This window comes from Bremia lactucae, assembly GCF_004359215.1.
Source record: "Bremia lactucae strain SF5 chromosome Unknown BlacSF5_NotPlaced_4_SHOA01000001.1_737238bp, whole genome shotgun sequence".
Classification (NCBI taxonomy): domain Eukaryota; phylum Oomycota; class Peronosporomycetes; order Peronosporales; family Peronosporaceae; genus Bremia; species Bremia lactucae.
The window spans coordinates 107,523-119,569 of NW_027152016.1; the positions used below are offsets into that span (position 1 = coordinate 107,523).

The window sequence follows — 12,047 nt, forward strand, 5'->3', positions numbered from 1 at the left end:
AGAAGACCCATCGGAAAACACGCGCCCCTGGCGCTTGTAAATCGATTGCGAAACGTCAATCGCGTCACGCATCTCAATAGAGATGCGAGCCCTTCCTTAAAGCGAAGAAAGGGAATCGACATCCCCTTCTACCCTCTTCGAGTTTTCAACACAACACGGACAGCGATCACTCCGCGTGAGGAATGAAAGCCCAGTCTCACGTGGTAACCGATGCAATTTATACTCTGCACCGGTTGGAGTTCGTTTCTCAAATTTAACGCGATTCGCGTTAAGTTTTTGAAGCCAGGCTTCGCGTCCAATGTCTTTGACATTGCGAATGAACGCGTTCCAGGCTTTCATAAGCGAGAGTTTATCTCGCTTATTGTTGCCACTAAACCGTCGATGCTTAAAAAAATGCATCGAGATGTAAATTTTTCTCAGCGCGAAAGTTCTTCGCGCTGGGATCAAGGCCATGTAGGTTTGTCACAATAAATAAGGGATATTTATTGTGAGGAGTAGTCTCTCCAGACAAGCTATTAATTAGCTGTTTGAACAGAAGCCACGGCTTCTTTTCAAAGGCAAGACGAGACATTTTAGTGTCTACGATCCCCCGAGTGGAACCCACTGAAGCAGGGGTACCACATGAACTTTTATTACGATGGCTTATGCTATCGTCATCACCACGCATAGAAGTGACGGCACGAGAGACGGTACTGGCGATAAGGAAACATCCTCATCGTCGGAACCGAACATGCTGCAGCGAATGCTACCAGCACGTCTACTCCTCCTCATTCGCGGCTCATAGTCAGCCGCCTGACGATGATCAGGCGACTGTTCTGCTCTCCCCGAGTCGGCCATTTCGTCCGACTCGCATTAGTAGTCGACCTCCAAAGAGGGGTCGCATTCGCGTGGTGTATCACCACGTGCACCCGCAACATTTAGTGTTGCGGGAGAAGATGACACTACGGCAGACAGAACGTCTGCCACAAGAGAAAATAATGCGTCGCCCACGGCTGCATGAAAAGCCGAAGGCGCCGCACTACTCGCATACCGCATGAAGACTTGTTTACCATGCGATAGAAATAAAAATGTTGGTTCTGGCCAATCAACATCGTTTTAATAAAGAGGTCTAATAGTGACCACTCTACCCAATTGCGGTCAGAGTGATTGTCGTTTAAGGGAGGGGTGGTGTAACGGGGTGTAACGTTACATGAAATTAACACTTAAAGGGTGTTATTAAATATATTTTCTAAAAGGTAGATAATTTTTAAAGAATATTACTTTTCATGGTAATATTCTAAAAAAAGCTTATCCATTGGTAGATATAGACCATTATATCTACTTTCTCCGCGGTCCAGTCAGCGCTGGACGCGCGGAAAGAGAATGACAGATAGGACTTTACGTACATGTTTTGTATTAGTTTATAATTTAGTTAGTATTGAGTAGATAGACAAAAGAACTTAATTATATTAATACAGTTTTTAATCAACCCTCTTTAAAGCAAGTGTTTTAGAGAGAGTCTTCCTCTGCACGTACTAGTGTACGTTAAGTGACGTGAGGCACCACTTCACACTGAGACAGTGCGAAGTGGACTTGTACTGCAGCAGTGACGTTTATACATCAAAGACTTAAAAATCAAAAGATTTATCAGATTCCGAAGAGTTACGATTCTCAAGCAATATGTTTGACAGACGTTACTTTTATGAAGATAATAATATGTGAAGGGACCTGTCGCAACAATACCAAATACACAGCACGAAGACAGACCTTGTGCCATCAGAAAATGCAAAGCTGTAGACATGTATCACAGATTGCACGCTATGATTTGTCGGGAATGGAGCACGTGACCTATATGTCAGATCGTGTTGATGAATGAAGCAATGATGATATAAGGTCAGTAGTACTTGATAGTCGTCTAATTCGAGCGACAGAAGGTTTATTGTCTTAATTAGGAACAATATCGTCTGTGTTTGATTCTTAGTACAAAAGTTGCTCCAAAAAGCTTTGGCCGTGTGTTCAAGTCAGTCCTCTCTATCAGCAATGTCGCGGATCCCTAAACTCTTATTTGACTCGACACATGTAAAGTGTGCTATGTTTTTGTATTTAGCTTTGTCATCTGTCGCCCATCTATGCCTTTTATCGTTCTTGTACCATTAAATGCGCGCAACGACTTCACGATAAGACCGGTTCTTCAATTTATGCACCGCTCCTGGCGCTCGTCAGTCGTGGCATTCTAACAATCGCTCTCGATTGCTGCTGCTATTACGTCCAACACTACTGCGTTGTCGTACTCCTGTATTCACCGATAAAGAAAAACGACTTTCATGCTTTTGCGCGCGCTGGCGCTCGCGACATTGGTCATTGCGCTCGCCACCGAGACGCAGGCTCAATCCGTTGGGGCGTCCTTGTTGGGTGCAGACGCTCAAGCAAACGCGCCTGTCGTCTCATCACTTTTGAATAGTGAGAAACCTCCACCTCCCTCGCCGCCCCCCGCGCCTCCCTCCCAGCGGGCTCCGCCACCACCCTCTTCACCATCCCCTCAGCCGTCGTCCCCGCCGGCCCCATCGCCTTCGCCCCCCCCGCCGCCCCTCTCGCCGAATCCCTCGCTGACCGCTGCGTTGCCGGACACCACAGCATCAAATTCCAATAATGCGCCGACAGCAGTTGAAAACTCGGCTCTTCCACCAGTGACAAATCTTGTGCCAAAAACACCGTCGTCCATTTCGGTGCCGATTGTAAACATGGATTTACCAACCAATTCGCTGCCCAGCGATCCAACGAGTACAGATGCGAACTCATCACCAAGTCAAAAACCATTGTTGCCAAGTGGTCCGCTCAATCCTGTTACGGAACCGAAACCTGGTCCAAATTTATTGAATTCACCGCTGGCCAACCAGGATTTACTAGCAAGCTCACCTCCAACTGCAAGCGAGATGTCGTCGCCGACCCCGCTGGATATACCGCTGCAAAACTCGAGCAAACCGCCAAGGTCATCTCCTTCTCCAGTCGAAATGACATCACCGAGTCCGAATTTTCTGAACCCGCCGCTGCCAGAATTAACCAAACCGCCAAGCTTATCTCCGTCTCCAGTCGATATGTCGTCACCAAGTCCGAAATTGCTTGATCCACAGCTGCCAGACTTAACGCCAAGCTCATCTTCAATTCCAGTCGATATCTCGCCACCGAGTCCGAATTTGCTGGATCTACCGCTGCCAGAATCAAGTAAACCGCCAAGCTCATCTCCGTCTCCAGTCGATATGTCGCCACCGAGTCCGAATTTGCTGGATTCACCGCTGCCAGACTTAACGCCAGGCTTATCTCCGTCTCCAGTCGATATGTCGCCACCGAGTCCGAATTTGCTGGATCTACCGCTGCCAGAATCAAGTAAACCGCCAAGCTCATCTCCGTCTCCAGTCGATATGTCGCCACCGAGTCCGAATTTGCTGGATTCACCGCTGCCAGACTTAACGCCAGGCTTATCTCCGTCTCCAGTCGATATGTCGCCACCGAGTCCGAATTTGCTGGATCTACCGCTGCCAGAATCAAGTAAACCGCCAAGCTCATCTCCGTCTCCAGTCGATATGTCGCCACCGAGTCCGAATTTGCTGGATTCACCGCTGCCAGACTTAACGCCAAGCTTATCTCCGTCTTCAGTCGATTTGTCGCCACCGAGTCCGAATTTGCTGGATCTACCGCTGCCAGAATCAAGTAAACCGCCAAGCTCATCTCCGTCTCCAGTCGATATGTCGCCACCGAGTCCGAATTTGCTGGATTCACCGCTGCCAGACTTAACGCCAGGCTTATCTCCGTCTCCAGTCGATATGTCGCCACCGAGTCCGAATTTGCTGGATCTACCGCTGCCAGAATCAAGTAAACCGCCAAGCTCATCTCCGTCTCCAGTCGATATGTCGCCACCGAGTCCGAATTTGCTGGATTCACCGCTGCCAGACTTAACGCCAAGCTTATCTCCGTCTTCAGTCGATTTGTCGCCACCGAGTCCGAATTTGCTGGATCTACCGTTGCCAGAATCAAGTAAACCGCCAAGCTCATCTCCGTCTCCAGTCGATATCTCGCCACCGAGTGCGAATTTGCTGGATCCACCGCTGCCAGACTTAAGTAAACCCCCAAGCTCGTCTTCGACTCCAGCTGATATGCCGTCATTGTCTCCGTCTATTGATATACCAACGTCAGGGTCTCCGTCTCCTGACATTTTATCAACAGTGCCTCCGTCAACGGAGGCCCCTTTGCTAACGCAGGCTCCATCATCATCAGTGCCTCCGTCTACTAAGGCTCCATCACCAATGCTTCCATCTACTGACGTTCCATCAACAGGGCCTCCCACAACGGATGCCCCTTTACTTACGAAGGCTCCATCATCATCAGTGCCTCCGTCAACGAAGGCTCCGACGTCAGTCCCTCCGTCCACCGATATACTATCATCAGGGCCTCCGGCTACTGACGTACCATTAATAGTGCCTTCGTCGACGGATGCCCCTTTATCGACGAAGGACCCATCTATAGTGCCTTCATCATCAAAGGATCCCTCATCAGTCCCTCCGTCTACTGCAATACCATCTTCGGAGTCTCCGTCATCCGAGACTTCATCCTCGAACGCCAAAACCCCTTCGACGGAGATGCCTGCTCAGGACAAGTCATTCGAGAATGAAAAGCCTGATGAAATTGTGTCGTCTCCTGTTCCAGTGACGGCCAAGCCGATCTACGTTGATGACACATTGGCCGCATCCCCTCCCCCTGTGATGAATGCACCCAAGGCTACTAAATCGCCTATTGCTATTGAAACAAACCCGGTTAGTGAAGCTGAAGAGACAGATACAATGGAGCTGAACGCGTCACAGCAAAAGGATCAGACACAGTCCGATGTTATCATGTATGATGCATCTGCGACGCCGATTCCGATCAAAAAGATTGGGCTGAATGATCCTTTCTTTGATTCCGAACCATCGAAGGAGACGTCGGTGAAGCCTGTTGTATTAAATATTGCGGGCAATACTGGCGAAAATGGATCAAACAATTATAAACAGTATATTCGAGGAAAGACAGCGGCATCTGATAGTAATAACGCGTTACCATATGATACAAACGTTATTGGTGGACGGAACGCGTACGTAGATACTGAAGCCAGCGACGTGATGTCAGCATCTGCTGCTGCGTTTCAAGAATTTTTAAGGTATGCCTCGGTGGCGTTTGCGGGAATTTCGGTGGCGCTGCTGCTCTTTTTCCACTTTGTTTCTTTGGATGCGAATCTGGTGTGGGTGAACACTGCGTGGAGTCCTAATACGTGGGAATTTCTGTTTTACGTCGGCTATTTACAGCAGATGCAAACAATATCCCAGCTCACACTTCTCAAGACACCGTACTTTCTATGGGATTATACGGATTCATTTGCATGGACCAGCTTCTTAATTCAAAAGTCAACGCAATCCGGATTTCGTCGTCTTGAAACGATTGTGCTCGGTGGACTTGTATCTTACTCAGATCGAATTGGTATTTCTGAGTCGAAAATCTTGATTCACGGTGCCGTGGGTTTTGCTGTAATAATGGGCATCTTGGTGCTTGTTTTTCTCGTGCTCGCTACGCTAGCAAAACGGAAGGCCGAGCGTGCTCTGGATGAGACTTCCGATTTGACAAACTACACGTCTGGTGTTCATCGACTTCGGAGTATTTCGATTCGTACGCTTGGGCTGTGTGTCCTTGTGTGGTACTTTGCGCTTTACCCGTTGAGTATGCTGTCTTCATTTGAAATATCGATGGAAGTTCAAGCAGCAATGGCAGCAGATCCACTTGTTATAGCAATCATTGCGCTTGTACTAATATGTCTTGGTGTACTCGTTGTCGCTGCACGTGTAATAATGCACAAAACCAAGGACGAATTGGAGCAATTTGAAAATCTAGCCACATGGGGCTCGCTCTACTGCGAGTATACATACCGCAGTCGCATGTTCTTTGTGATTGATGTGGCGGTTCAGATGACGACAGGTATTCTCGTGGGTTGTGTCTCGGCTGATCCAACGCAGCTCATTGTTGTCATTGGAATGCAAGCTTTGTATCTCGCGTGTGTCTTTATCATGTCACCTTTTGCCGATAAGATAGTTCTTCGCATCACGTATGCGCTAGGGCTGCTCAAGATTTTGAATTTCGGTCTTGCGTTTGCATTTCTGCACTCAAATACCATGTCGGCCTCAGCACGAACCAGCGTAGCGCAAGCATACATTGGCATTAATTCGATCGTCCTCGTCGTTTGGTTTGTACGCCAGCTTATCGTCTTTAGCACGTACATTCGTGCTTGGATGGCTCGTACAAATGTCGAATCCCGCCGGACCGAATCAATGGTCAAGTACGATCGTTCAACGGATGCCGATGAATGGGGTAGCCATTTTACGGGCAACGGCATGAATAACAGCAGAGTAGACAATAGCCGGCTCAACCAGTCTTTGAATGGTGCGACGCTGTCATTACCACTAGGCTCGGCAATACAGCCAATGCACGCGACGTCGGCTTATGGTCAGTCGTCTTCACCATAATCATCAATCGTTAAGCACGAAAAGGTTTATTAATGAAAGTGAGAAAGCTTAATCTTTGCTATTTAACGGCTAGAGGGCAATTTTTTGCTGAAAGATAGGAAACAAACAACGACGGTGGGAAGGAAACTTAGAAAACGTATAAGATTTATCAACATTAGCAAATATCTCTCGTTCATTAAGCTCGGTAAACAAGGTGATGCGTGAAGCAATCCCACAAGATTAAAATGTCAAAGGCAAGAACTAAGCTTGCTGACACCTGATACCACTCCATTTTGAAAGTGGGGGCAGCACGGTCAAGCTGGACTAACGTAACAAAATATCAGCTTACAGATTGCAGTCAACGACTTACATAACCAAAACATTTACATTTTAACAAATTTACTGTATTGTAACGGGGCACCTTTTGCTAGTACTGATAACAGTACTAGTCAATCTACACTGATTATAGTGAAGGATGATGTAACAGGGTGTATCGTTACATGAAATTAACACTTAAATATACTATCTAAAAGGTAGATAATATTTGAAGAACATTACTTTATGTAGTAATGCTCATAAATCTTATCCATAAAAATAGTATAGGCCATTTTATCTATTTATCCCGCAGACTAATCAGCTGTAAACGTAAACAAAGAGAAAGACAGATAAGATTTCAATTGCATGGTTAGTATTATTTTTATAATCAAGTTAGCATAACAGAGAGAAAGAAGGAATATTAATACAGTTTTTCATTTAACCCTCTTAAAGGTAGTTATCTTAAAGAGAAGTCTTCCTCTGCATGTACTAGTGCACGTGAAGTGACGTAAGACACCACTCGCAATTTAGGCAGTGCGAAGTGGACTTGTAATGAAGCAGTACAAGTCAAAGTGCCCCGTTACACCTGGTAGCACTTTGTAGTCCGTCCAAGGACCACATATCCCTCATCTAATATGTCCATGTTAGATGAGGGATATGTCGTTCTAGGACGAACTATTGGGAATACGCATCACGTTTCCCGTGAAAGCTACTCCTTTCTAAGTGACATAGAAAGGATTGCGGTCGAACGAATGAGTTCGACCGTAGGAAACGATGCCATCTTGGCCATGCTGTCCGGTTTGGACAGATGCCCTCCATTCAGTCATCGCCAAGTTCATACAACATGAACTTGACGAGATAGAGGAAAATGTAGCCTAGCTGAATCAACAAGGCTCTCAACAGGCAGAACTGTTGAGGTTACAGCAGATACAGACCCCTGTACTTGGGATGACGCACACGCGTCGTCCCGAAACTTTAAAGATTGACATCTCTAAGTATATGGGAGTTGAAGAAGACTCCCTCTTGAGATGGTTTGTCGAGTTGGACGATGCCATAAGGGCACGTCACATTATCGATGAGCAAATGCAAGTCGCATTCGCTCAATCAAATCTGGCAGGTCGTGCCAAAACTTGGGCATTGGGCCTTAAGTTGCGCGACCCATACGTCTTTGGGTCGCTAGAGGCTTTTAAAGCCCGGCTCAAACCGACGTTTGAACCGCCTAGGGATGAGTTCAGAGCTCATTCAGAGCTTCTGAAACTCAAGCAAGGCAAGCGTGATGTTCACGCATATGCCCAGCACATACGACTCTTTGCGAGTTGTAACAAATAACCCAGTTCATGAGCACACGTTGATTACGGTGTTCATGCAAGGTCTTACGGATGGTCCCGTAATGACCCACCTGTTCCGCTTGGAAATGGATACGCATGAAGAAGCAATATCCGTTGCGGAACAGGAGAACTTTAGCTTGAGACAGGCTCAAGCTAGTTCGTCATCATATCGTCCTCCAAGACGACACGAGTCAGGAGGCCCAGAACCTTATGGACTCTCTTACGCCGAAAGCGCGAGACCTCGCTTTTGGAGCAATAGGCGATTGCACAAATGCCATCGCTATCAAAAGTTAGGACACTACGCTCATGAGTGTAGCGCTTCACGCCCAGTGCCGAGAGGTACTGAACGCAATTTTGGATCGTATGCCAAAAAGGGCAACGGTCGCGGATCCGACGTTGTTGCGAGATCGCAACAGCGAGGCGGACCGCCAAAAAATGGACGGGTCAGTAGGGGCGCAACGCCCTACTGATCCAGCAACCTCAAGAGAATTTGCAAATCTCTTGACNCACCGCTGCCAGACTTAACGCCAGGCTTATCTCCGTCTCCAGTCGATATGTCGCCACCGAGTCCGAATTTGCTGGATCTACCGTTGCCAGAATCAAGTAAACCGCCAAGCTCATCTCCGTCTCCAGTCGATATCTCGCCACCGAGTGCGAATTTGCTGGATCCACCGCTGCCAGACTTAAGTAAACCCCCAAGCTCGTCTTCGACTCCAGCTGATATGCCGTCATTGTCTCCGTCTATTGATATACCAACGTCAGGGTCTCCGTCTCCTGACATTTTATCAACAGTGCCTCCGTCAACGGAGGCCCCTTTGCTAACGCAGGCTCCATCATCATCAGTGCCTCCGTCTACTAAGGCTCCATCACCAATGCTTCCATCTACTGACGTTCCATCAACAGGGCCTCCCACAACGGATGCCCCTTTACTTACGAAGGCTCCATCATCATCAGTGCCTCCGTCAACGAAGGCTCCGACGTCAGTCCCTCCGTCCACCGATATACTATCATCAGGGCCTCCGGCTACTGACGTACCATTAATAGTGCCTTCGTCGACGGATGCCCCTTTATCGACGAAGGACCCATCTATAGTGCCTTCATCATCAAAGGATCCCTCATCAGTCCCTCCGTCTACTGCAATACCATCTTCGGAGTCTCCGTCATCCGAGACTTCATCCTCGAACGCCAAAACCCCTTCGACGGAGATGCCTGCTCAGGACAAGTCATTCGAGAATGAAAAGCCTGATGAAATTGTGTCGTCTCCTGTTCCAGTGACGGCCAAGCCGATCTACGTTGATGACACATTGGCCGCATCCCCTCCCCCTGTGATGAATGCACCCAAGGCTACTAAATCGCCTATTGCTATTGAAACAAACCCGGTTAGTGAAGCTGAAGAGACAGATACAATGGAGCTGAACGCGTCACAGCAAAAGGATCAGACACAGTCCGATGTTATCATGTATGATGCATCTGCGACGCCGATTCCGATCAAAAAGATTGGGCTGAATGATCCTTTCTTTGATTCCGAACCATCGAAGGAGACGTCGGTGAAGCCTGTTGTATTAAATATTGCGGGCAATACTGGCGAAAATGGATCAAACAATTATAAACAGTATATTCGAGGAAAGACAGCGGCATCTGATAGTAATAACGCGTTACCATATGATACAAACGTTATTGGTGGACGGAACGCGTACGTAGATACTGAAGCCAGCGACGTGATGTCAGCATCTGCTGCTGCGTTTCAAGAATTTTTAAGGTATGCCTCGGTGGCGTTTGCGGGAATTTCGGTGGCGCTGCTGCTCTTTTTCCACTTTGTTTCTTTGGATGCGAATCTGGTGTGGGTGAACACTGCGTGGAGTCCTAATACGTGGGAATTTCTGTTTTACGTCGGCTATTTACAGCAGATGCAAACAATATCCCAGCTCACACTTCTCAAGACACCGTACTTTCTATGGGATTATACGGATTCATTTGCATGGACCAGCTTCTTAATTCAAAAGTCAACGCAATCCGGATTTCGTCGTCTTGAAACGATTGTGCTCGGTGGACTTGTATCTTACTCAGATCGAATTGGTATTTCTGAGTCGAAAATCTTGATTCACGGTGCCGTGGGTTTTGCTGTAATAATGGGCATCTTGGTGCTTGTTTTTCTCGTGCTCGCTACGCTAGCAAAACGGAAGGCCGAGCGTGCTCTGGATGAGACTTCCGATTTGACAAACTACACGTCTGGTGTTCATCGACTTCGGAGTATTTCGATTCGTACGCTTGGGCTGTGTGTCCTTGTGTGGTACTTTGCGCTTTACCCGTTGAGTATGCTGTCTTCATTTGAAATATCGATGGAAGTTCAAGCAGCAATGGCAGCAGATCCACTTGTTATAGCAATCATTGCGCTTGTACTAATATGTCTTGGTGTACTCGTTGTCGCTGCACGTGTAATAATGCACAAAACCAAGGACGAATTGGAGCAATTTGAAAATCTAGCCACATGGGGCTCGCTCTACTGCGAGTATACATACCGCAGTCGCATGTTCTTTGTGATTGATGTGGCGGTTCAGATGACGACAGGTATTCTCGTGGGTTGTGTCTCGGCTGATCCAACGCAGCTCATTGTTGTCATTGGAATGCAAGCTTTGTATCTCGCGTGTGTCTTTATCATGTCACCTTTTGCCGATAAGATAGTTCTTCGCATCACGTATGCGCTAGGGCTGCTCAAGATTTTGAATTTCGGTCTTGCGTTTGCATTTCTGCACTCAAATACCATGTCGGCCTCAGCACGAACCAGCGTAGCGCAAGCATACATTGGCATTAATTCGATCGTCCTCGTCGTTTGGTTTGTACGCCAGCTTATCGTCTTTAGCACGTACATTCGTGCTTGGATGGCTCGTACAAATGTCGAATCCCGCCGGACCGAATCAATGGTCAAGTACGATCGTTCAACGGATGCCGATGAATGGGGTAGCCATTTTACGGGCAACGGCATGAATAACAGCAGAGTAGACAATAGCCGGCTCAACCAGTCTTTGAATGGTGCGACGCTGTCATTACCACTAGGCTCGGCAATACAGCCAATGCACGCGACGTCGGCTTATGGTCAGTCGTCTTCACCATAATCATCAATCGTTAAGCACGAAAAGGTTTATTAATGAAAGTGAGAAAGCTTAATCTTTGCTATTTAACGGCTAGAGGGCAATTTTTTGCTGAAAGATAGGAAACAAACAACGACGGTGGGAAGGAAACTTAGAAAACGTATAAGATTTATCAACATTAGCAAATATCTCTCGTTCATTAAGCTCGGTAAACAAGGTGATGCGTGAAGCAATCCCACAAGATTAAAATGTCAAAGGCAAGAACTAAGCTTGCTGACACCTGATACCACTCCATTTTGAAAGTGGGGGCAGCACGGTCAAGCTGGACTAACGTAACAAAATATCAGCTTACAGATTGCAGTCAACGACTTACATAACCAAAACATTTACATTTTAACAAATTTACTGTATTGTAACGGGGCACCTTTTGCTAGTACTGATAACAGTACTAGTCAATCTACACTGATTATAGTGAAGGATGATGTAACAGGGTGTATCGTTACATGAAATTAACACTTAAATATACTATCTAAAAGGTAGATAATATTTGAAGAACATTACTTTATGTAGTAATGCTCATAAATCTTATCCATAAAAATAGTATAGGCCATTTTATCTATTTATCCCGCAGACTAATCAGCTGTAAACGTAAACAAAGAGAAAGACAGATAAGATTTCAATTGCATGGTTAGTATTATTTTTATAATCAAGTTAGCATAACAGAGAGAAAGAAGGAATATTAATACAGTTTTTCATTTAACCCTCTTAAAGGTAGTTATCTTAAAGAGAAGTCTTCCTCTGCATGTACTAGTGCA

The 12,047-nt window shown here is 46.6% G+C and overlaps 1 protein-coding gene across 1 annotated transcript; it reads left to right on the forward strand.

Moving 5' to 3' along the window:
* Window positions 1–2,303: 2,303 nt before the first annotated feature.
* Window positions 2,304–11,256, forward strand: CCR75_005078 (uncharacterized protein; the record flags this gene model as incomplete). Its single annotated transcript, XM_067963161.1, has 2 exons — window positions 2,304–6,501; window positions 8,741–11,256. The coding sequence occupies 2 exons, from the start codon at window positions 2,304–2,306 to the stop codon at window positions 11,254–11,256; spliced, it is 6,714 nt and encodes a 2,237-aa protein (XP_067823772.1).
* Between the last annotated feature and the right edge of the window lie 791 nt (window positions 11,257–12,047).